Source organism: Letharia lupina (genome assembly GCF_014066315.1).
Source record: "Letharia lupina isolate WasteWater1 chromosome Unknown contig_2, whole genome shotgun sequence".
NCBI lineage: Eukaryota > Fungi > Ascomycota > Lecanoromycetes > Lecanorales > Parmeliaceae > Letharia > Letharia lupina.
Window position 1 is genome coordinate 1,909,819 of NW_023502971.1, and position 24,546 is coordinate 1,934,364.

The 24,546-nt window shown below is 49.3% G+C and overlaps 10 protein-coding genes across 10 annotated transcripts; 5 read left to right on the forward strand and 5 right to left on the reverse strand.

Annotated features, from left to right (window-relative positions):
- Positions 1-1,182: 1,182 nt before the first annotated feature.
- On the reverse strand, positions 1,183-1,773 carry HO133_004616 (uncharacterized protein; the record flags this gene model as incomplete). Its single annotated transcript, XM_037295532.1, has 2 exons — positions 1,183-1,616; positions 1,671-1,773. The coding sequence occupies 2 exons, from the start codon at positions 1,771-1,773 to the stop codon at positions 1,183-1,185; spliced, it is 537 nt and encodes a 178-aa protein (XP_037157533.1).
- Positions 1,774-3,351: 1,578 nt separating this feature from the next.
- On the reverse strand, positions 3,352-4,464 carry HO133_004617 (uncharacterized protein; the record flags this gene model as incomplete). The annotated part of the gene is made up of 1 exon (XM_037295533.1): positions 3,352-4,464. The coding sequence occupies one exon, from the start codon at positions 4,462-4,464 to the stop codon at positions 3,352-3,354; it is 1,113 nt and encodes a 370-aa protein (XP_037157534.1).
- A 314-nt stretch (positions 4,465-4,778) lies between these two features.
- HO133_004618 (uncharacterized protein) lies at positions 4,779-5,676 on the forward strand (the record flags this gene model as incomplete). Its single annotated transcript, XM_037295534.1, has 3 exons — positions 4,779-5,129; positions 5,216-5,482; positions 5,539-5,676. The coding sequence occupies 3 exons, from the start codon at positions 4,779-4,781 to the stop codon at positions 5,674-5,676; spliced, it is 756 nt and encodes a 251-aa protein (XP_037157535.1).
- Positions 5,677-7,986: 2,310 nt separating this feature from the next.
- Positions 7,987-9,037, forward strand: HO133_004619 (uncharacterized protein; the record flags this gene model as incomplete). Its single annotated transcript, XM_037295535.1, has 3 exons — positions 7,987-8,139; positions 8,379-8,903; positions 8,963-9,037. 3 exons carry the CDS (start codon positions 7,987-7,989, stop codon positions 9,035-9,037), a joined length of 753 nt encoding a protein of 250 aa, XP_037157536.1.
- A 626-nt stretch (positions 9,038-9,663) lies between these two features.
- Positions 9,664-10,794, forward strand: HO133_004620 (uncharacterized protein; the record flags this gene model as incomplete). Its single annotated transcript, XM_037295536.1, has 3 exons — positions 9,664-9,749; positions 9,804-10,710; positions 10,765-10,794. The coding sequence occupies 3 exons, from the start codon at positions 9,664-9,666 to the stop codon at positions 10,792-10,794; spliced, it is 1,023 nt and encodes a 340-aa protein (XP_037157537.1).
- Positions 10,795-11,088: 294 nt separating this feature from the next.
- HO133_004621 (uncharacterized protein) lies at positions 11,089-11,932 on the reverse strand (the record flags this gene model as incomplete). Its single annotated transcript, XM_037295537.1, has 3 exons — positions 11,089-11,421; positions 11,471-11,772; positions 11,833-11,932. 3 exons carry the CDS (start codon positions 11,930-11,932, stop codon positions 11,089-11,091), a joined length of 735 nt encoding a protein of 244 aa, XP_037157538.1.
- A 449-nt stretch (positions 11,933-12,381) lies between these two features.
- On the forward strand, positions 12,382-14,508 carry HO133_004622 (uncharacterized protein; the record flags this gene model as incomplete). The annotated part of the gene is made up of 4 exons (XM_037295538.1): positions 12,382-12,483; positions 12,543-12,667; positions 12,723-14,214; positions 14,281-14,508. The coding sequence occupies 4 exons, from the start codon at positions 12,382-12,384 to the stop codon at positions 14,506-14,508; spliced, it is 1,947 nt and encodes a 648-aa protein (XP_037157539.1).
- Positions 14,509-15,223: 715 nt separating this feature from the next.
- On the reverse strand, positions 15,224-16,292 carry HO133_004623 (uncharacterized protein; the record flags this gene model as incomplete). The annotated part of the gene is made up of 4 exons (XM_037295539.1): positions 15,224-15,403; positions 15,487-15,681; positions 15,752-15,972; positions 16,028-16,292. The coding sequence occupies 4 exons, from the start codon at positions 16,290-16,292 to the stop codon at positions 15,224-15,226; spliced, it is 861 nt and encodes a 286-aa protein (XP_037157540.1).
- Positions 16,293-16,800: 508 nt separating this feature from the next.
- Positions 16,801-23,448, reverse strand: HO133_004624 (uncharacterized protein; the record flags this gene model as incomplete). Its single annotated transcript, XM_037295540.1, has 4 exons — positions 16,801-17,679; positions 17,739-18,541; positions 18,596-20,127; positions 20,174-23,448. 4 exons carry the CDS (start codon positions 23,446-23,448, stop codon positions 16,801-16,803), a joined length of 6,489 nt encoding a protein of 2,162 aa, XP_037157541.1.
- Positions 23,449-24,003: 555 nt separating this feature from the next.
- HO133_004625 (uncharacterized protein) lies at positions 24,004-24,421 on the forward strand (the record flags this gene model as incomplete). The annotated part of the gene is made up of 2 exons (XM_037295541.1): positions 24,004-24,166; positions 24,225-24,421. The coding sequence occupies 2 exons, from the start codon at positions 24,004-24,006 to the stop codon at positions 24,419-24,421; spliced, it is 360 nt and encodes a 119-aa protein (XP_037157542.1).
- Positions 24,422-24,546: the final 125 nt, after the last annotated feature.

Consider the following 24,546-nt stretch of genomic DNA (forward strand, 5'->3'; position numbering starts at 1 on the left):
TGCTTTGATGGCCGGCTTTGGAAAGGCCGATGCTTCTCGTAACCTCTCGCCTGAATGCCCAGTTTCCATCGACAGCGATTCCAGATGGAAGGGGATGAAATCGGAAGATTGGACGATTGAGCGGAGACCTGTGAAGTCGACAGTGCATGAATCTGGTCTGTTATCGTTTATCAGTATATATAACAGAATAAGGTAGGGCTGAGCTTGAAAACCTTGAATTTGTATGTGCAGCCAATCATAAATTCAGGGTCACTACGCTCTTTGGTTAGACCGACTGAGTCATTGCGGGTAAATAAACTAGCGTCCGCAACCATCAAACGTCCGCAACCACCAAAAAAATAGGTGTACATTATTAGAATATAGAATAACTTTTTTGTTTTCTATTAAAATTTTGAGATTTTTTTTTTAAATTATAGAACAAAATGTGGGCTTTCAGATAAAAATAGAATTCTTAAGTTTAGTCTTATAATTATTAAAGCGCAAGGAATTCAAATATCGCTTACCAAAGTTCGCTCACCAAGACAGCCGGACAGCCCAGGTACACATTATTTGATTTTAGAATAACTTTTTTGTTTTCTATTAAAATTTTAAGATTTTTTTTTTAAATTATAGAACGAAATGTGGGCTTTCAGAGAAAAAAATAAAATTTAAATTTAGTCTTATAATTATTAAAGCGTAAGGAATTCAAATATTGCTCATCGAAGTTCGCTTATCAAAGATCGCTTACCTATTTACTCGATAGCCCTAACTAAAAAAATAATTATGAATTTAATTCATAGGCCTTTACTCGTGAATATATATCAGGACACTGATGGAAGAGCATTTTTCGGACGAGTTCATTGATGACGGAATCGGAGTCAGGAACCCAGAGCTCGTATGTGAGACACGACATCAAGTCCGGAGCGGATGGTGCTTGGATAAAGGACAAGGCAAGGGTTTTGCTTGGGCGCTCGGATAGTAGAATAGAATCATGGACCATTTAGGAAGATCAATTCCAAACAACACATTGCACTTAATCAGAACCAGACTTTCGCAAACCGAGAAACAAGATTTTACCGTCCAAGCAGATCATGAGCGTACGTCGCAATCAGCATCACAACGAATAGCCAACGCAGTCTGTGAAGAATATCTGTATTATGTTTCTCTATTTCTCCTATCCCCCCATTTCCCACACACCACATCTTAGATCCCCTTCACAGCCACCGTCCTTTGGGTATTTAAAGTATCAGCGTTCCGCTCATGACTCTCCTTCTTGCAGTCTTCCAGCCCACTGCACTTGTGATCCTCCAACATCCTATGCTTGCCGCAGAAATGCCCTTGGCAGAACGAGCAATCACCCACTATCCTCTGCGCTCCGTCTTTGCAATCTTTGAACGTGCATTTTATCTTCTTCGTTGGCATGCCACCGCGGATGGGCAGGGCCATGTGGAGAGTCGAGGATGGGGGTAGGAGATCAGAGATTGGAGTTGTGGATGTGCCGGATGAGGCATCGGCGGAGGTTAGATGCTTGCCGGCGTGGACGAGGCGGATGTCTGTTGTTGGGGCGGATGTTCGCAACGAGAGTAGCTGGCGAAGGGTTGATATCGTGGTGTCTGAAGGGACGGTCAGAGGAATGGCTATGTCGTACGTCAGCTCTGTTGTACTCTGCTATGAAGATTTGGGTCCCGTACTGTCTCCAGATAGCAGCTTGACAAAGATCTGGAAGTTGTCTGAGGATGCAGATGAAGGCGTTGATGTTGAAGAGGCGTTGGATGATGAGCGTGAGGTGCGCATGTTGGGAGACTCAGTCAAGAACGACTATGGATAGATAGGTATGTGGTACAAGATAACTGTATGGATGATGGTATGAGGGCAAGCAAGGTAAGTCAAGCAACCAAGGTCTCGTAGGTGATGATGTGAGATAGATAGATAGATGGATGGATGAAGATGGTGACGATGATGATGATGATAAGAAGTAAGGTATGGAGAAGTGTCGTCAGAGATAAGTAGAAAGTGTTAAGACGGATAGTAACAAGTTGAAAGTCAAATGGCAGGAACATAAAAGTAAGCCCAAGGAAGTCACGAGGTTCATGACAGGTACGACGCGTTCAAGCCCAAAGGCGGATGCATGCGCCACTGCTGCATCGGTCTGTAAAGGGCCGATGAGCTAAGATAGATCTTGCCTAGAAGCCCCTGGAACACTACCCCAGGCTCTAGGCCTCTTGGCATAGATTGGGGGCCAAACTCCTACGTCAGAAGATTGATTGGTGCAGCACTGCGGTGTTAAGAACACACACTGATTTTCCACTTCATCAGATGTGAACAATGGGCTCTGAATCTCATGGCAAGATCTGGTCTGCTAAACAACGTGTCACGAAGTTTGTAGTCTACTCAGAACGTCTATACTGTCCTCTTTGTCTTCGTTCATCCTTTCTGCGTCTGTGTCAACGAACCACAACCGTCCGTAATTGATGCACCTGGATTCTCATTTTGGAATCAGCATCGCCTTTCTAAGGCGGGCATCGAGCCATGAAATGTGTCTACAAGAAGACACAATCCCAGACATGATGCAGGTTTCAACATTTGAAGTAGAAAGTCTGGTCTTCAACATAACGTACAGCTCTTTCCAGCTCGGATATCTCCGAGTGCTCTATATGTGATACACTGAGCGACCGGATCTCTCTGTCAGCCTACTTTCTGATCGAGATTTCAACAATGATTGAAGAGAGAACCCAGGCCTAGCGCTACCGCGTGGGTCTGGAATGGCGTGTTACTGTCCTACTCGTCAACAGGCCAGTTGCTAGTATATTGAGCTTCACCGAGCAAGCAACATAGAGACACAGCACCATACTTACTATGTGTAACGATATAGGGTGGTTAATTTGACAGCATCGAGCTCTTCGAATGGCATGACGAGGACCGGGCTGATGGCAATAATGCTCCTGGCTTGAATATTACGTCCAGCCACAATCCCTCGGCCTATATTCGGCATCCGATAAATGGAGCCGATATGAAAATTTTACTCATGCAAACCTTTTGGGGTATTGAAGACCATCACCAAGCCTGGCGCTCGTCTCAAAAAGACATCATCGTAGGTAAGCCTTTCGGCATGCATCGTCTTCTAGTTTTCCAAATGCAAATACATGCTCGCCCAAAGGAGAGGCTCCAACTAAGACACGATTTTGGCTCAACCGCAGCCAAAATGGAAGCGAGGGAAGCGGTGTGAGTAACGTCATGCTCCAAGTCATTTCCATCGCTCGCCGAGTTGTGGTCATGGCTGTACGTCTCTAAAGTTCTCTCGTCATTAGCGATACTTAGTAACCGGATCGGTAGTCGAAGCAGAGGAGCGTGGTTGGCTTCATAGCGACAATATCACAACGAAGGGAAGCCTAAACCATGCATCTCAGAGAGTCTCCTTTCGCCTTCGTTGAGAACCCTTCTCCACTCTTGGTGTCTTTTCTCAAGGAATTCGTTCTTGTTAGAAGCCGATCCATTCGAGAGGTGGTCTACTAATTCTATCGCATCTGTGATGGTCTTATTTGCACCTTCACCACCCAAGATTGGCGTTGGGTGGGCTGCGTCCCCAATCAGCCAAACACCTCGGACTGCAAGATCCTGAATCTCTCCGAGTGGGACCGTGCTGCTTCGCATCAACCAATGCAAGACTCTGTCTTGGCGAACCTTTTCGCTGTCAAAAATGTCTGCAAATCCCTGCCCTAGCTCCTTCTGCTTGAACAGTGACAGTTCAGCGTAAAACTCCTCTGGAATGTTTTCCGCTCCAGTTGTTGGTCTGTACGGTTCATAAAGTTGATCATTGGCCCGTGCCGGGCGCGAATATGTGTAGCCCAAACAGACATGTGTTGCAGTGTATTCGTTCACATACACCCGGAACAGCACATTACCACGTAGAGCATGGATTATCGTCTGGCCTGCCATGTGTTGTTGGAGTCCATGCTTGTAATCTTGCAGGGTAATGCTGCGTCTGCCATTGAAAACAACGTAGGGGAGAACATTGAGACAAGAACTTGGGATGAATGACTTGCGAAGCTGCGAGTGAACTCCATCAGCGCCAATAATGGTGTCACTTGCAATCGTGGGCCCGTTCTCTACATGCAATGAGATTTCTTGCGGGGTCATTTTCACACTCTTGAGACACTGCTCCCATCTGATGTCCAACCCCTCACGGAGAATACCTTCCAATCTTCCGCGATGGCAGCGGATGGTCGTTGTGGTGGTCGCTGAATTCACCTGGACCTCAGGCACACCAATCGAGCACTTTTCCAAAAAGCTTGCTTCATTCATCTGAAGTATTCGAAGTAAAGGCTGGTAAACAGATTGCTGGAGTGTTACACCGTAGTTGAAACGTGATGAAGAAGAAGCTTTCTCTAAAATGGTGGCGGGGATGTTCTTTGCTTTCAGACACTGGCCCAAGATCAGACCACCAAGACCAGCGCCCACGACGGTAGTGATTCGTGGTAAAGACATGGCAAGGGATCTAGATAGTGACGAAGATGAAACGAGGCCAGCGTGGTCGAGAGAAGAAGAGAGGAGACACGCACAACGAGTTCGCAGCAATCACTTAGCTTATACTCCCCCGTCTGTGCTTGCAGTGTTCAAACCAACATATTGACTGGTTGGAGAAACCAAACGTATGTACCGAAGCAGGAGGGTAGGGTAGGGTAAGGTAGGGCAGGAGTTGTAACCATCCCGCTAGCGAGCCCAATTCGGCCTAGTTCCCCTGAACTGTCTTTTGAAAATCAATCGAGTTCTTGCGAAACAACAACGATGCTTCCTTCAAGATGACAGAAACAACCGAGGCAAAGCCTCGAAAGCTCATCCCCATCTCCCAGCCCATCTCCGTCCTTCCCAGCGACATCGCCCGCCTCTACACCCACCTCCACCCCATCATTATTCTCACTGTTTACTACTTCTGCTTTCCTTATCTGGTCGCCGACCCAGTGTCGGTCCTCTTCAAGGCTCTCGCTCCTCTTGCCCACCTTCAGATTACATACTGCGTGGTCTGCCTCCCTCAGTCCTCCGGCGGCTCGACGCCTTCCCCTACGTCTTCAAAGGGCCCTACAACTCGGAAGCGTGTCCAATTCGCCCAATCCGCCAAATCAAAGCCTACGTCTGTCGGGTCCAGGATCACTGTATGCTGCAATCCAGATCCCCCCTCCTTCGTCGCGTTGCTGCCTGTAGCTGAACGTGCTAACTGTCTGCTACCCGCCCAACATAGCCTGCGATTATCTCCCTCCTCCTCTGCCTCTCGCTTTCGGCTCCGCTGCTGACCGTCATACTCATACTCTTCGGCGCCCCTCTGACTACCCATTTCTGGCACAATCTACTGTGCGCAACGCATATATCGCTGCTGGGTGTCCTGCCCCTGTTCTACGTGCATGGCGTCAACGCGCGCATGTGGAGGGAAATATCCGGAGCCTGTCTACCATTTGACGAAGTATGGGGAGGTCTGGTAGGGGCAGTAGTGGGAGCTTGGCTCGGTGCAGTCCGTTGGAAGACTTCCCTTGTGGATAGGGTCAATGAAGACTAATCGTCATACAGGTACCTATACCACTGGACTGGGATCGAGAGTGGCAGAAGTGGCCGGTGACCATCGTCACGGGGACGTACCTTGGATGGTTTGTATTCAGATTTGCGGGTGAGTATTTCTTGCGGGGGAAGAGGATTGAGTTCGACTGATAGAAGGTTCTATTACACTATCTTATTATTGGCATTGAATCTCCGTCAGAAGGACCGCGGGACGGTTGCTTTTCCTGCACACTCAAGTCCCCTATCATTCTGATCCCATTCCTCTTCCCTCGCTATCTACATGATTACATATCAAAACTTCGGCTACCGGACTTGTCTGCGAGATTGCTTCGTGAAGGGACCTAGCGGCTAATCCCACTAATCGCACGACCCCTTACTCGGAGCATTTATCTTACCTTCCATATTCTATGCAGAATCGCGACAAGGCTCACACTGCGTAGTGGTGGCTGAGTTGGATCAGACGTCACCTGTCATACGCACTCGCATTTGGTCTTATCTTTCTGGTGTATGGCTGATTTCGGCCTTACTAATTGCACTCTTTGTCACTTCTTTGGACGCTTATGATTGGATCCTCATGCGCAAGGTGCCTCCCGTTTGGTGCGGTCCATGCCCTGAGTATGTATCGCAACCCACTCTCAACATTTCCAAGCCACACCCAAGCGAGCAAAACCCCAATAGCATACATGGGATCAACTAAGCCTCACGTCAGTTGTGGTTGATTTATATACTGTACATCGTTTACAGCCGTCCATCTTGTGGCGACAGATACACAAATCAGATTGTTAATTATGCAAGGCCACCATAACCGGAGTCGAGCATTTGCGATAAATCGCCGACCTGATCCCAGCAGTCGCAAATAGATACCCTTAGCGCTCGGCGCAGTGACATGACCATACAGTATGTAATATTTTCACACTGCATCATGGCTGTTGATATTCAGCCTCGTTGAGTTTTCAAAGAGTATCATCAACAACACTACTAACACCACCAATCCCACAGAAATTGCGGAAACATTCCCACAGCTTCTCAAACTTTCCGACAAGGCTGCCTCGAGACGCGCTCTGATTTTGAGTGGTCAAGACTTCACCCGTTGTTGTATGTTGTCTCTAAAGGTTGACAATGGATCCTTGGTGGGATTTAACACCCCTTCGTACATTGTGGGCAGCTGGGAACATCTTATCAACGGGTAGAGTCCTTGCGGCGCGAGCTATTCTAATACATTGCTAGAACTAGAAAAGCATGAGTTGTCGTCGACAATGGAGGCTAATTCCCGAGTAGAAATTAAGCCGGTACACGGGTTCTAGTCAGCATCACCGTCAGTTTTCGCAGAAGCACGTGCTCTGGGTAGCAGCGTTCCAGAAATTTGAAACTCAATCAAAGGGTGAACCCGTTTCTGGACTTCTTGATTCCGTCTGTGGCATCCTGTTCGGCAATTCCTCGACGAAGCAAGCTCCATATTCCTGAAGGACTGTTTGATGTACCACTTAATGAGATAACATCGAATATTTTTCGCACAACCTTTCATCGCCTTGATTGCCGCCGTGCTTGTTATTCTCGACACGATGCTTTGGCTTATGACAATATTCACGCTATTGGGGCCATTCTTGTCAGTGGAATCTATGAGGCTTCCCTGGGCCAGAAAATCCTGGGCTTTGTACAAACGAAGATTGAAAACGGGCGTCTGTCCATCGCAGAGCGCAAGATCGCCTTTCCTGCATCATACCCCCGAGTCATCTGCATCAACTCTGCCGACGGCAGTGGTGCAAGATCAAGGTATAATCCTCCCCCCGAGTCTACAAGTCACAACTTCTCCGTTCTCGGAAAAGCCGGTTCCTCGGCCTGGCCAATAGGGTTTGGAGAGGGCGCCGAGAAGCGTCAGTGGGGTACGTCGACATCGACACCAATCGCTGCTGCAATCGCTGCTTTGGTTTTAGAGTTGGCGAAACAGCTCAAGCTAGATATCTCTCATGATGTACGTCTAAAGACTCTGGAGGATTTGGGGGAAATGTTTTCCTAAATGAGTGAGCAAAAGGACGGCTATGAATTTATTGTCTCATGGCAGCTACTCGGCAAGCAGGTTGGCCGAGACAAAGTGGCTTTCCGAAAATCAGATATCTTGTACAAGTTCTTTGGCGCGGAGGATGATCCGCACCGATAGGGCCATGTTCGAAAACAGCATTATGGTCCAGATCGAAGACCTGAAGTTCGGGACCCAGACGATAAGTACTTAGGCCGTCCAGCGCATAAGTATTCTCTAGCGCTACTCGCTTAGCTCGCTTACCTAGAGTAAGTACTATATGGAGTCCATCCCCAAACCATCCTTTGACTCACCACCGCTCAGGTGGTTCTGGATTCCTCTCGAAACATCTCAAGAAAGCCCTTTGGTTGCCGTGTTGGTCCGAAGACGCTGAAAATTGAAGCTCCACGTTCGGGGGTAAACAATTGGCCAACCTTATTGTCATGGCGCCCATCGCAACGTCCGATGCCACGGCAAACGCTCCGTCAACAGAATTTGCCGCGCTCGCACCTCTTGAGGCTATATCTTGCGGGCCAACACTTCCCGGCATCCCCTCGTTCTATATACTTGAAGAGAAAAGGCAATGGATGTACGGAGTACTTCGAACACCATCTTACACATGCAACACTAACACCAAATGATTTTCAGAAAGGAACATATGGCCGGCGTGTTTCGAGTCTTCGCCAGGCTTGGATATACTGAAGGCATGTCGGGTCATATCAGCGTAGTCGACCCAATTCAGACAGATGCGATGTGGATGAATCCTTTAGGCGTACAGTCCGCCCGATAATTGTCAAATGCAGGACTCGGGTTCGCAGTTCTGACTCAAAAATAGGTGCACTTTGGTATGCTCAAGGCATCCGATATGATCCTGGTCAATTACCACAATGGCAAAATCGTTGGAGGCAACAGAAGCAGACCTGTCAACGCTGCCGGCGTTTTGATACACGCTGCAATTCACAAAGCCCGACCAGACGTACATGCGATCTGCCATGCACATTCAATCCATGGTGTTTCCTATTCGACTTTTGCCAAGCCTCTGGAGATGCTAAACCAAGATGTATGCAACATTTTCGGTGTGCAAGGGGTATACTCCCAATATGGCGGTATCGTCTTTGGTGAAGGGGAGGGGCTCAAACTGGCCCACGCCCTCGGACCGAAAGGAAAAGGGTTGATACTGATGAATCATGGCCTTCTGACTGTAGGAAAAACTTGTGATGAGGCTGGGTATCTGTTCAGACTTATGGAGAAGAGCTGTAAGATTCAATTAGAAGTTGATGCGGCTGCGGTCAACGGCCTGAAAAAGCACATTATTTCGGATGAGGAGGCAGCTTATAACTTCAAGATGGCTAGCGAATCGGTAAGCCCACTCAAAGTGAGGGGTACCCCATCTTCTTCCCAATGCTGAAGATGTATCAGGAGATCTTATATTGCGAGTTCCAGCCTGAATTGGAATACGAAGAGTTCCTCAGTGGGCCCGGTTTCAGGACTTGATCCCATGGCTTTGTCACAAAACCAATCATGGAAGACAGTCCTGAGTCGGATGAATGGTTTCCTGTAGTGCAAGAAAGGGTTGAGGCGTAGGAGCCAATTTGATATACTTCGCTCCTGTTTCTAGTTTTGTAATTTTGGCAATTGTCTATGTCTTCCTGACCGTCACTAGGAATGATCTCACCATGCGTCGAAAGAAGAAGAGAGATTCAGAGTCGATTGTATCCTGTTAAAATCGAATGGAGCGATTCACTTTGCATCACTTGGTGTATGATGTTCCATGAGTCATCGCCCGCACCGAGCCTGAGTCACGTTTGTGGGGATCCCGCCGTAGCTGCATGGTCACCCCAACCCCAAGAATTTCGATAATCTGACTCATAACGAGTAGTCCAGATACGCGCTCTTACTCATTTGAGTTTTGGTGGTCGATTGAGTATAAAACGATAGGCATGGTCAAATAATCCTGCGTCGCCCTTTGCACCAGAGACTTACCTGTACGAATATTTGTGCCCGAGTCGTGTTGATCAGTGATTTCCTTCCCCCAATATCATCTCTTTAATTGAAAAATTCATCCTACGTCTCAAATCAATCCAGAATCCGTTCAGGAAATCATTCTACAGAATCGTGAAATGTCTGTCGCATTCACCTGCAATACTTGCAAGTTAGAGTTCGAGAGCAGCGAGCTCCAGCGGGCTCATATGCACACAGACTACCAGTAAGCCTCTGTTCACTGGTAAAAAGCTTCAGAGTGGTGATTTAACAGTCGAAGTGGATACAATCTGAAACGCAAAATTGCATCCCTGGCCCCAATTTCTGCAGAAATTTTCGAAAGGAATGCCACAAAAGCTCAAGATGAGGCCAACAGTACAATAGAGGGTGGAGAAGCAAAGGGGCCAGATTCCTTGCAAACTCAGCCCCATCGATTAGAGATCGAGAGAGGCTATACACCTGCGCGATGTTTATTCTGTAACATCGACTCGTCAACAATGGGTGACAACCTCGAACACATGTTCAAAGTACATGGAATGTTCATACCAAATCAGGAGGATTTAGAAGATGCCGAAGGTCTTCTTTCTTATCTATTCAACATCATCTCCGGTTTTCGCGAATGCCTGTACTGCGGCAAGGTAAAAGAGACAGTTGAGGGTATTCGAAGCCACATGATAGACAAGCGCCATTGCAAGATCGCGTTCGACGAGGAGCTTGACCAATTCTATGACTTTCAAGGCGGGTCCGAGGATGGCGCGGAAGAGGAAATGATCAGGGAAGATGAGGAACACGCAGAGGCTGACAAGGCTTCGCCTCCTCGGGGGCATGACTTCCACCCAGACAGCGACCACGAACTCCGTCTACCCTCAGGACGGACCCTCGGTCATCGTTCTCTGTCCCGCTACTATCGCCAGAATCTCCACTCCTATCCCACACCCACCGAGCGTGCAGATCGCAGAGCTATAATAGCAGCCGAAGCTGCCGACGGCGACCACCCCATGCCAGATCATCCAGGACGCCAGCTTGCGACGCGTGCTAGAGGTGAAATGGGCATGGTAGGGGTTAGCGACTTCGAGAAGCGAGCTCTGAGGGCAACGGAGAAGAAGGCTCTGAAGCAGGAGGCGAGGGCGAGGAATGAGCACGAGTGGCGCGTAAACAAGGAGTCTAATCATCAGAAGCATTATAGAGTAAGTGGCCTGAAGATTCTTCTTCCGAAATGATGCTAGGCTGACCCTCCGTAGCCGGCTGACCCTGGGCGAACAAATGGTTGAGAGGTTATCTCCCAAGCATGGCCAGACGAAGACAAATTTTCACAACATACTTGCGGCGACGACCAGAGCTTAGGCTTCCACAAGATGACGGAAAATCTGAGAGCCCAGAATCGTCACAAGAAGCCTAGTCAGTAGGGATCGGAGCATGACTTGACCCCTTTCGAGAGGCAATGCGCCTTCGAGAGCACAAAATCATGAAAAAAGAAAGACCTTAGAAGGTATCCTGTCCGCAGATCACGGTGGAATTGGGAATATGTTTTATTGTACACTTTGAAGAACCTCACCAGGACAATACTACTTCTTTCCTTTCCGCTTCTTTACCGTGCCACCTTTCGATCCTGCCGTAGACCCCCCTGCCGCGGGTTCACCAGCCTCTACCAGAACCGCCTCTTCGTCGCTGTTGCCAGCTTTTGTCGATGCAGGTTTTGAACCCCCTACAGGCACTTCTTCGTCCAATTCTTGCATGAACTTTGAGGATATGCTTTCTCTCTCCTTATCCCACCATTCACGGTCTGCTCTACCCTTGGCCTGCAACTCACCCACACGCTCACGTATGGTTGCGTTGTTGACCATCTCGTTGGCACTTTGGAAGACGGTCTGTCCCCAATTCGTAGCGAGAGCGTTCGCCTAGCAGATTCGTTAAGCTTTTACCATCAACCCAGAGAGGAGTTCTTACCTCCTCCACAACATCTTTCACCTCCGCTTCCATCTCTTTCTCTGCCCTCAGGAACCTCTGCCACAGATCATCTCCAACGCTACCTCTCTGCAAAAGCTGACTCAGCGGCTGCTTAGCTCCTCGTATTGCAAGTATTCTTCGAATGTCTTCTGCAGCCCGTTGGAGTAATGCGGCTTTTAATATGCTATCGGGTACTGGTGTGGCTTTGTCTTGGCCGGGCTGAGGTTCGAGATGGAGAAGAGAGAGGTAGATGTTCTGTTGGACGTGAGGATCGAACCATGGCTCTAACGATGCTGACCTTGCTGTGGTCACGTAAGCTCTCTGCACACGTACTCTGAACGACTGCCGTACGGGGCACCCACCTGTTTTCCGTTTTCTGTAGAGTGAGGAGAAAGTCGCCAAAGAACCAACCAATAGGCCCAGATACGCAAAAGGCATTGCAAGCCCAATCAGGTCCACCATAGCTCACTTTACGTGCCGAAGCACCTTTTCCAATGGGGCAGATGGCAGCTCTTTAAGTCCTCTTCGAGCCCCTCAGAAAGAAAGCCCGTTTAATGCAGTCCGGTATTCATCGATTTATAGACAGAAGGTACGGATATGGGCAGCTCTTAAGTACAAGTATCGGCGATTTTTCAGATCTATCGAGAGCAATAAAGTGTCGCGTCGAACCAGTTCAGAACAAAGAACACCTCGCCAAAATTGCACTTTCTCGAGAGCCGCGGAGTCGGCCCGAAGATTAGCCGCTGCCGATATGCAGCTCCGTCTCCGTCACCTTCGAGTTCCTTCTTCAACACGCCGATTCTGGAGCACAACTTTCTCATCATGCTCCAACACCACTTACTTACCAGGATATCAGCTCTGAATACGCGTTGGTGATACAAGCCTTGCACATCCTAGATTCTGCTATCGCTATGCCGCCTTCAAGCTCCATTCTCCTGCGGTTCGAGAGCAAGAACGGGCAGTTCAGATTGACCGTTAGCCCAACTGATCAATTTCCCTCTCTACTTTCCAAAGTATCTACTCTCCACGGTCCCCTGGTCATACAAGAGCAAAACTGAATTTGGCTCACTAGATTCTCGATAACCTGCCCAAAGACGTCGACTCCCGGTCCATCATACTCTCGAACAAGCCGTTTGGTGGCGAAGACAGATTGCTGAGCTCTCTGAATGGCGTTCCTATTACAAAAGTGGGCCTCAGGTATAGACTGTTTGATCAATAGCGTGTCACCCAGTGCTGACCCTCTCCTATCTAGACATGGAGATAAACTCTTCTTAAAATACAGCGAACAACCTCCCATGAACGGACACTCTACAGCTCCTGTCACAACTCCTTCACAACCGCACAACTCGTCGAACCGCTTAAACGGTATACCCATTTTACCAACAGAAGACTTGCCCATCGCTCCCCTCCCTCAGACTTCTCCGACAGCTACCATCAAGAGTCCTTGGGAAGTAGTACATCAGTCAGAGTTGGACAACCGGTTAGACAAGCAAGATGGCAAGATATCGCGGCGCCGTGACGAGAAAATGTGCAGACACAGTCAGAAAGGGATGTGCGATTACTGCATGCCACTCGAGCCTTACGCGCCACAGTACCTAGAAGAGAGGAAAATCAAGCATCTTTCCTTCCATTCTTACCTCCGGAAGATCAACTCCGCCACCAACAAACCCGAACTCAAATCGTCTTACATGCCACCCTTGAGCGAACCCTTCTACCGAGTAAAGCGGGACTGTCCGTCAGGGCACCCACAGTGGCCCGAAGGTATCTGTACCAAATGTCAGCCGAGCGCCATCACTTTGCAGGCCCAACCTTATCGAATGGTAGATCATGTCGAGTTTGCGTCACCCTCGCTCATCAACTCATTGCTGGACTTTTGGAGGGCTTCAGGATCACAACGAGTAGGCTTTCTCTACGGTCATTACGAGGAATACAAGGAGGTGCCGTTAGGTGTCAAAGCAGTCGTTGAAGCCATCTACGAGCCGCCACAGATTGATGAACCTGATGGATGCACGCTGCATGACTGGGAGAACGAAAAGGAGATCGATGAGGTCGCACGATTATGTGGCTTGCAAAAAGTTGGGGTCATATTCACAGATTTGATCGATGCTGGAGCTGGAGACGGTACCGTGGTTTGTAAACGACACATAGATTCTTACTACCTGTCATCGCTCGAAATTGCCTTCGCAGCCCGATTGCAAGCCCAAAACCCGAAGCCCACCAAATGGAGCGACACTGGTAGATTTGGCTCGAATTTCGTCACTTGCGTCTTGAGCGGAGACGAAGACGGAGGCATCGCCATCACAGCGTTTCAGGTCTCGAACTCTGCCGTCGAGATGATCCGGGCGGACATTGTCGAGCCTTCAGCAGATCCCTCGGTCATGATCGTCCGCGGTGAAGAGGAGGACGATGGCTCCACTAGTCGTACGCGATACATCCCTGAAGTCTTCTATCGACGAATCAACGAGTATGGAGCAAGCGTGCAAGAGAACGCAAAGCCTAGCTTCCCAGTCGAATATCTGCTGGTCACTCTCACTCATGGCTTTCCCACTGAATCGTCCCAGATGTTCAACCGCTCAAATTTCGCAATCGAAAACCGGGAAGCGATTGGTCAGAGCCAGGAATGGAAAGCAGTAGCAACACAGCTCGGTGTGAGCGGAAGTAACATTGATGGCCAGAAGGGCATAAAGGCTGTCTCCGACTTTCATCTGCTATGCTTCTTGCACGGCATGGGCATTCTCAGCAAGGTAGCCGCTTCTCTTCTTCTTTACCCAATATTCTTGCGTTTTGCTAATCCTCAACTCCCCCACTAGGAAGAAGAGGCCCTGCTCTGCCGCGTAGCTCGTACACACGACCTCGCGGATGGATTCCAGCTCCTTGAAACGCCTGGCTGGGCCACCTTGCTGGAAATACTGCGGGAAAGCGGTGAGCGTCCCCCCAAGCGTCCTTTACGTTTTTCTCGTGAACCGAGTGTTGGTTATGATTTAGGTTCAGATGGCGAACAGCTTGCTAAGAGGTTTAAGGGAGCTAGCTTGAGATAGCATGGCATCTATATTTCAATAGACTAGCACAGCGAAATGCATGCATGGATCGGCGCGGATTTTGGGTGGGCATTTTCGGGGTACAAGGCGAGCGTGTGATTCGTAGTTGCCGCCACGACGTGATGAATCAGGCCAGAGCATAGTTGCGTTGAAACTGCATAAGCACTTGCTCGAACGAGAGGTGATCTAGACGCAGATCTTAGGGATCGTCCAAACATGACGTTGTGTAAAGTATGTCGTCCTTGAACATGAATCTTCTTACCTGGCCAACTTCATCACGCAGGTCACCTGAATTGTCAACTCCTTTTTCAGCAACCCAACAACCAAGCTGCTCGGAGGGTAACCAAGATTCAAGATGCCTTTTTTCGCTGAGGCTAACACCAACGCATACAGAATGGCCAAAATTGGACTGTTCGCATCAAATGCACATTGCCGTGCCTGGGACATGAACAAATGATGAAAGTTTGTATTAGCAATTGCCATGTTCTTGCGCAGGACTTTCAACTCGGAGCAAGCTGCGGACACTACTGTCAACTTCCAGAAAGCCACATTAGACATCATGAAGCACATGGAAGATATGCGTTGCTCACTCAACATGGACCTGTTTTCCTTATTCGAGTTCAGCGGACTAGCTTTTAGATCTATAATTTCGTACCCCTGCTGTATATACACAAACCTCAGCCTACATCCTCCATCCCACATCCTCAAGCTACACTCACGCCAAAAGGTACCTCGCCGCATGCCCAACGTGGTCATCCGCAAACGTCGCCATCGTGAAGTAACTATGATCGTAACCGTCCTGCCACCGCACATTCACCTTCCCCTTCCCCTCGGCCGCTTCGACGAAGTTCTCGGGCAGGAGTTGGCCCTGTTTGTAGAAATTGTCGCTCGTGCCCTGGTACCGCACCGAACCGGTCAGCGAAAGGAGTTCCTGCGTATGTACTGTTAGCGGGGGGAAGGGGGGAGGGGGAAACGTACGACGTCGATGAGGATATCCAACGGCTCCCCGGACCACTTCTTCACCAGCTCCGTCGCGTCGTGCTCTGCCCACTTGGCCTTCTCGTCCTCGCCGAAATAGCCTCCGAATGCTTTCCGGCCCCATTGGCAGTTGCTCGGGTTGGCGATGGGGGCGAAGGCGGACACGGACTTGTATTTCCCCGGGTTCTTTAAGAACTATCGGGGACGGTGAGGATCAGCGATGCACGCACGATATATCTCTCATGACAGGCAAGGAAATGCTCACCAAAGTCAAAGCGCCGTGCCCGCCCATACTGTGTCCGAAGATGCTGATTCGCTCCGGATCCACTTGTTTGAAGTTGTCGAAAACGGTCTTGGGCAGCTCCGAGGTGATGTAGCTGTACATTTTGTACCCTTTGTTCCACGGAGATTTGGTCGCGTCGACGTAGAAGCCCGCGCCGCTTCCGAAATCGAAGGAGTCGTCTTCGCCTTGGATTTTCAGACCACCTGGAATCCCGTTAGGCGTGGTTCCAGACCGAGCGAAGATCATGGGGTGCCATACGTGGGCTCGTGTCCGGGTAGAGCACCGCAATGCCCTTCTCACTCGCCGCATGCTGGAAGAATCCCTTCTCCGCCCCGTTATCCCCAGTGCACGTCAAACCGGCCAGGTATATCAGGAGGGGCACTTTGTGGAGGGGATTGGTGGTGGTTTGAGGGGGTAAGTAGAGATTGAAAGCCATTTCGCAGTTGGTGGAGGAGGCATTGTGGGAGAGTTTGAGGAGCTTGCCCCCGAAGGATGCGATTGTTGCTCTGGTTTGTACAGACATTGTTTTTTGAGGATGAGGGTTGAGCATGTTGGACTGGAGAGAGCGAAGGTTAAACATATTTGATCTGAGGGGAGTTGAGGTGTGACGTCGTTGTGTGGAGATTGCGGGGATACATCCGCAGTCCAAAAGAGGGCAAAGTTCCCTGGTCTCTTTCTTCATCTTCAGGTTGCCATTCCATCATTCATGCAAATCGGAGAAAGGATTCTTTGGATGAGAAGAAACGAAAGGAAAAGAAAACGAAAGAAAGCAAAAGAAAGCAAAGAAGAAAAGTATAGACTGTGGTAATGGCGAGACTGAGATTTAGACATAATGCTCCAACATGAGAAGGACGCGTCTCCTGCAATCCAACCAAGACCACCTTGCTCTTTCAATAATAAGTGAAATCAAAAGGCTAGAAACTTGGTAACTGTAACTGCCCACTCTGTGCTCCTGAGCTTACGCTCGTGATCTCTTATTGCCCAGTGCCATTGATGATTCCCACCCAATGCTCTTTACCCAATCTCGCTAATCAACAAAGATACACAGGTACACCATACACGACAGGCGCTGCTCCATTTAGATACCTCAATATACAAGAATCTCGACCTTGCGCGACGGCCTGATCCAAAGATACTGCTTTGCTCTCATCCCTCCCAACCTTCTCAGCATTCTTGGCTCTGCCTTTGCCTTTTTGCTTCGCTCCTTTCTTGACTGGACTGCTTGATAAAGGTGGCTGACGGCCCTCGAAAAGACCCCACTTTTCCAAAACGCTATGAGAAAAACGGTCGATGTCTTTGTCCGTCACATCCCAAAGCGTTGCTAGCATCGCAGGGCATCCAGCATGCATGTAGTTCATCGGCGTTCCGTAGGGCTCGAATTCCCCGGCTTCGGTCAGCGCTCCACTGCTACAGCCCATCAACAGAGCTACAGCACACTTGTCGAGTTTCTTAATGGTCCTAGACCGTATGTACTGCCCACCGCTACCATGTCCGAAGTACAGAAATATGTCGTTGCTCTCCAAGCAGGTCACCATTTCGGCCTCGGTAGGCTCTCGCTGAACGATGCATTCCCAGCCTGAAAGCTCCTGCAGCGGCTCTTCGAACTTGCCTTGGGTAGACGTCAGATCACCTCCTGGGTTCAGTACAGATGCTCCGTTCTTCCTACTGGCGTATATCCGGCCATCGGAACTTGTTGGATTCGGCTTTTGTTGTAGGATCCTATTCCTTAAGCATCCGAGAGAAGGCAGCCGAGACACAGCGTGATCTTTGATGCACGGCAGTGATTCCCATGGGAAGCAGTGGAGATGCTTGTCCAGAATGAGTATTGTATGCTTTTCCGACTCACTGCCTTGCTCGTTCTCAACAGCTTGGTGGTAGTGCCGAAGGGCATCGGTGATATCGATCACAATCTAAAAGCAGTCAGCAGACGCAACTCAAGACTAGGATTCAGAGTGGGGTATTAACTGACTGAGTCGAAATCAACTTCGTCATAAGCGTTACGTTCGCCATTGAATTGCAGAATATCGACCACGAAGTACAGAAGATCCACCAAAGGCTCATCCAAGTCGTTAGAGTCGCTCGGATTTCCGAGGCCGACGAAAAGCTCGAGCACGCGTAAATCTAGCGCCACGCGATTTGACTGGCCTCCCCGTCCCAATCTCTGCCGAGATGGTAGATGCTTATCCAAAATGTTCTGGAGCGATTGCTGAAAGCGTGACAAGAGAGCCGGATTCTGCGCCGTTTGTGAGAATATAGCTTTGAACCCCCCAAACCAAATGGTTTCCATATTGGTAAGAAGATCCTTCAACCTGGCATCAAGGGTAGCTCTTCCCTCCCACCACTCGGTCTTGGCTCCTTTACGGGACAGGTCTTGTGCACTATGGGCCGAAATATTGGCAAGACTGATAAGATCTTGCAACTCCGCTTTTCCTTGATCATATCCGAAGGTTTCCTCATCCTGGTCTAAGGAATTGTGCCGATTTAGTGGAAGCCTTAGGATGAACGGTGTCTGACCAGAGCGTAGTTTGGAAACGAGGATCTCATCTCGCTCCTGACTCAGAGTCATGGATACAACACGCCAATCCTGGGGTATGATATCGATATATTCAGCTTGAAAGGTAGAAAGTTCGATTATGTCATGCACCTGGGCTCTCTCTTGACCCTCAAATGCATTGTCGTTTGGCCAATCGAACGTATCTTTTCCGTTAGGCAATTTGCACTCCACCTGAATAGCCAAAGATTCCCTTGTCATCGAAAGCATTCTGCCCACCTCTGCGAACACAAGTCAGTCTGCATTCTTCTGTCTTCCTGCTTAGGATGACTCACCTAGAAAGTATGACAGAACTCCAGGTGGAATCGAAGCTCTTGAACTTGCCGACGAAACAGCAGATAGTACCATGAGTATCTTCCCAAGCACGTCAGATATCTCATGCACAGTCGCCGTAGAAGAGGAGGTCGTTGCTGATCGGAAGACATTACTTATCTCGTCTTGCGCAATACGAAGGAATTTAGCTTCATCCTTGGCCAGGGACAGGCTTCTGGGTTTGATCTTTCTCGCCAACGCCTTGCCTGTGGCACTTTTTGAAAATGTAGCGCTTCTGCTCTTTGGAGGGCTGCTAGATTTGTTCTGCTTATCCTGTCTGTCAGTATTACAGGATTTGATTGCTGGACACGATATGGTAGACTCGGGTATAACGCAGAAGACGGGGTCGCTGACGAAGTGCTCGAGTCCTTGGCGAAAGTGTACTCGTGATGCAAGTAGAGCTTGCAGCACTAGGTCCTGCTGGTCACGAGTGTGAGCCATTCTCTCGTTCAACAGCGAAGCGGCTGCTTCGAGACCGCCTTCGGACATCTTTGCATATATGCGCGCTCGAATAATCTCGCCTCTCATACGGTGCAAGGCAAACACCTCGACTGCCGGAGCTTCCTCCGGTGATGAGTTTGAAGAGTCACGTTGTGCGACTGACTTGCTCTGGGGCTTCTTCGAGATGCTCTGCTGTTGTCTTCTTTGAGGCGGTCGTGCCGGTTTAGCCCCTTGTAGAGTCAGTGCGCTCATGTCGATCTCGAGAGTTGTTGCCGTTGAGCGGCTTTGGATTAAGCTGTCTACGAAGCTCTTTGCCACCAGATTCTCAATTGTCGATTCTGCAACGCCAATAGCAGATTTTCCAGCTCTCAATTCGCCCTGTTTGGTATGATGAGAAGCCAAAAAGAGCTGCAAAGACGCATAGTGTCGATCGCGCGGAAGTCCAGAGACTAGATTTTCTGCTTGCTGTACTAGCAACACACCTTCATCAACCCCTCCACTGCGGATCAAATAACTCCCAAGAAGCGCGGTGGTTTGACTGTTGAGAGACGCAGCCCCAACGGCTGTTGCAATCTTCTGCCCCTGTTGGAGGTAGTACCTTACTTCGGGATAAAGGCCACTATAGGAGAAGAGCAGGGACAGGTGATTGAGGCCGCGGACTATCCGAGGAACAAGGGTCCAGAATGCAACACCGGAAAGCATCGAATGGGACGTTGATGTATTCTCAGTAGAAGCAGCTATCGACAACTCCGACATGCCATCTACCAGAGGGTCATTCTCGCTTTCAATTGGACCCTTCCGTATTGCTCCATCGACTCTGTTCTGACTCCGTTCTAGGATTGCCCATGATCGGTGACAATTTTTCACACATAATCGGGCGAAGAAGAGCGCCTTGGATGGTTGACCTTCTGCAGCCGCTAATAATGAATGAACGTAGTATGCATCCGCAGTCAATTGAGACAGGTCGCTCCAATCTTTGGACCTCATTCTTTCGGGTTTCTCTGTACAGGTACCACCATGAAGCAGCTCTTGGGCTCGCACCAGACTCTCCTTGCTGCTTGAGGTTAGCAAATTCACATGTGGAGCGCAGAGGTTCTGACCAGGTCTTCAAATTCCCATTGGCAAGTGCGTACTCAGCGTATGATAGATGCCATCTCAGCTTGACCTTACCGAAAAAATCTGAGGCTTCAAGATACCTTTGCGCTTTGTGTAGGACGGAACCAGCAAGACCATTATATCCAAGCCTCACGTGCTGTAAGCCCAGTTCAGATAGCTTTGAGACTAGCGCTGAGCATGGCACCGATAATGCAGCTTGGTGAATTACGACCGCGATATTCAAGGCTGATACTCTGTACAAATCTAGTCCCTGCATTTCCAGGTACTCGCCCAACATCTCGAGCTGTACCAGCCAATCTGCAATGTCATATACCTGTGTTTGGAGCGAATCCCAGTCGACGATCGCTTGGACCAACTTTGACCACGATGTAATGACTGACTCCAGGTCCCCGAAATTGGGGACTCTTCGGCGCAGAGTGATGAGAAGGCATCGGCATGTGGTGAGGTGCGGTAGGAATCTCAATAAACCCATATCGAAATGAGCACCCGTTGCAGCTTCTGTGGGTTCCTCGAGCAATTTGTCTACGAGACTATTTCTAAGTGCTCCAGGAGCGGTCAGAAGTAAACGGAGCAAACGAACAACAACCCTGAGACGTCGCACTGGGAATTTGTTTTGGTTGTACGTGGATAGCAATGACGTGCTTATGTCGTTCAATGCGTCGTAAGTTGTCGATAGTGGGCCTTGGACGTTTAGAGTTGTTAAGAGCGATACGAGTTGTTGCTCAAGCAGAACCCCACGTTCACTTGCAGAGAGCCCGTCTGCCTCGTAAAACGATTGTTGTCGAGAACCTTGATGAATAGCTTTCAACGCTGCCCTAGGATACGCCGATAGCTTTCGAGAAAGAGGCAGTAGCTCGCTATCTAGCTCAAGCACATACGGTATTGACTGGATAGCTGCAGCTTCCATGGCTACCCGAAGGAGACCGGAATCAAGCTCAATATGAAGAGCTTCTTCGTATGAGTCCACGGCCTTCTTATAGTCTCGCATATCTTCGCAAAGCTGTCCCAACTTTTCGAGCTTCAAAGGTAGAGACCCTGCCAGCTTTTCGCACAACGGACGATCTCGGATAAATTCGATTGACACCAGGAGACATTCCTTGCAGGATTTCGCGTCTGTTGCCCCTCGCTTCATACACAGGTAACGGTACCAGTAAGCATTAGAGATTGATATAAAGAAGGATGAAGCTCGAGTGTCCTCGCCGGTAGCGCGAATTTCATTCGCATTAGAGTCTGCGATACTCGATGCAAGTCTAGAGCAGTCTTGAAGCCCTATATCTAGAGATTTCCAGATTCCGGCTTCCGAGTCAGCAGAGAGCCGAGCCATTGCCACGACTGATTCAATGGTTGGGGTTGCAAATCTAGCTGCCAGTCTCCTTCGCTGATCACGGCGCACTGTGGTCTTCTCATGCCCTCCTCGGATATTACCACTACCGACATAACGGACTAAGAACCTAGCACATAACAACACGATATTTGAGCATTCATTGACGAGCGCGGAATGAGCTCTTATCGCCTTGGCTTTCGATGACTTGTGGCTGTCCTGGACAAAAGAGAACGCGGATCTTCTAAGGCTAGCAACGGCTAATAGGAGCTCATCCAAATCTGCACATTCACCCTGCAAGTCGCCTTCAAGGCTTCTGGCAGCATCTCTCAACACAGCAATGAGCTTATCGCTAGGCTCAGAATCCAGCGATCGAAGTTCAAGGCTGGCCAATCGACAATTTGTGTCGCATAACTGCGTCCGTGATAACGCACTTTCGGAGGCGCATTCTCTTGCCGTCCTGACCCAGCGAACAGCCTGGGAATACTGCGAGCTTTCTTGGGCTGATTCTGCCAACATTTGATAGGTCTTGAACAGGATTTCTTCCCGAAATCCCTTCACCCTCTGAACGCATTCTTTGATAACCTCGAGGGCGCTTTTTGCGATTTCATACTTCTCCACTTTGGTCAATTTTGAGCGACCGCTGAAGATGGCTAAACATCGACAAAAAGGTTCGACAATCTCTTTCGCAATATCGCTTTGGTGACCCGAGATCTTCCACCACGTTGAGCGTACCTGGAAAGCCAAGAGTTGGATTTGAAAAGTGATATCTGGAGATACATTGCTGCCAGGCGCAAGCGACTTGTAGTCGTCTTCCAAAGAGATAGTGGGGCACAATGCTATAAGTGCTTGAGCAAGAGACTCCAATTGTTGGGCAACTTTTTCTTCGGACCCAGGCACATTCGATTCGAGTTGTCGCTGGATAAGGTTCGCTGGAGAATGTGGTACCCTGAATTGTAGGTGCTGGAAGGCGGTTTCTGTAGCGGAAGCGTCCCTTCTTAATCGGAGAATCTTTAGCACTTGTAATTGCGTCGTGACGATTAAAGATAAAAGCTGTCCTCTGGCGTTGGTGTTCCGGAATCTCAGCATCTCAGGCAGCGTCTCGGTCTTGGGATCTGATTTCTCTTCCTCTTTCCAGAGACCCGCAGAAGCAGCAGTGCCCTGATCAGATGACGCAGCCTTAGAAATTTCAAGCCGTCTCTTGAGAATTCGAAGTTCCCGTAAAGCAATGTCGTCAAAACCCAAAGCTAACATCTTGGCGATCAAGGCAGACATACCACTTTCCAATTGCAAATAAGGCGACGCGGTCGAAGACTCTTTCTGGCATTGAAGAGAGCGGAGAGTAGCAAATGCAACACGCGCGCATTCCGCCTGAGCTCTCAGACCGTCCATCGTTTGCTTCATCGAAGCTGTGGACGATGAGCGTCGAGAACGATTGTGTTTGCCCGGCGAATTGGCCAGTCGATTGACACATAACGACTGTAAAGGTGTCTGGCTTCGCGATTCGAGTCCATTGGAAAAGGAGGAACTCGACAAAGATCTTGCAAGTGGTTTTCTTTTGGCCTGCGTAACCTTTCTTGCTGGAGGATCCTTGATAGCGTCGGTGAGGGACTTCAAAGTCGCATTTACAACCTCTGTTGCAAGAACTAACTTATCCTGCGACTGTATTTGATCAGATTGTTCTCCCGGGACCTCGAGGATAGTGACTGCAGGCCGTTTCCCGACCCGCGCGACAGCAGCTTTCACTGGTCGAGCTAAGGATCCTTTCCCTTTTGGCGGCGGAACATTGGCGGATGGCTTCTTTTGCTGGAGAGCAGGACTCAAGGTAGGCGCAAGGAAGGACCGCAACGATTCTACTGTTGCAGAGGTACATGCTGTGGTTGAAGCTACTGCACGTTGGATATTTGCTGCGCGTGCTGGCAGCTCCTTTCGGGTCATCGTAAATCTGCGTCTATGTATTCTAGCAAGTAGCAGTACTGGATTAGCACGCAAGCCATAGTCATACTCCAAGATGCTGCATATCAGTGTTGCAGAAGCTGAATTGACGGAGGCTCAAAAACGAGTAAACAATGCGGCAATTAAGCTTTCGGGAAAGTCGCGCTTCCCGGTCCCGATGTTCCGAACTAGGAAGTAAGAAGTAAAGTATTAAGTCTTGGGATGTCTTATAATTGAGCAGACACAATATTTACAATGTCTACTACGTTGAACTGCCAGCGTCTGACTGCTGTGTATAGATCGTCGCCCCATCATTTATCATTCTATCTGTTACGACCAGTCAATCTCTCGCGTTTCCAAAACTGCCGAACATATGCCACTTCTACAGAAAATTTACCACGTATTGCCCAACCCTCCGTATGGCACTCAATCATTCCAAAGGCTTTCCGAAGCCCGGAGACCTCGCGAGTACCAGCCAAGCCTCAGCGTTCGAAGGACTGGAACCCCGCAACATTTTTCATCTGCGTCTTCCTCCTCATCGGGTCAAACGCTATTCAAATGCTCACACTGAAGAACGAGTACTCGACTTTTAGCCGGAAAGCTGATGCCAAGATCAAACAGCTGAAAGATGTTCTGGATCGAGTGCAGCGTGGGGATAACGTGGATGTTGAGAAGGTTTTGGGCACTGGAGACGAGGAGCAGGAGCAGGAGTGGAGAGACGGTAAGTGGCTACACGAGCTATCCCTGATGGTCCTGCGAAGCTCATATCCGAGTATCAGTATTACGCAATATTGCAGAAGTAGACCAACTGTGGCAAGCCAAGGACCGCAAACGGGGGGAAAGTGGGCGGCCAAAAGAGCAGGAGCTGGACGCCGAAGCAGATGGTGCTGACAAGATCGCTGAACAGGGGGCTGCTGGCGATATTGATTCAAAACCTCAATCCAATGTCGCCAAGAGACCTCCGGGCTTCTACTGAGCACACGCAACAATGATATCTGGCAGACTTTACGCCTGCGGCTCAAGCATTGCACGCTATCAGACCGGTTGAATTACATCAGGTCAAACAAAGTGTGCTTTGACCCTGGATTACTATAGTTCTAT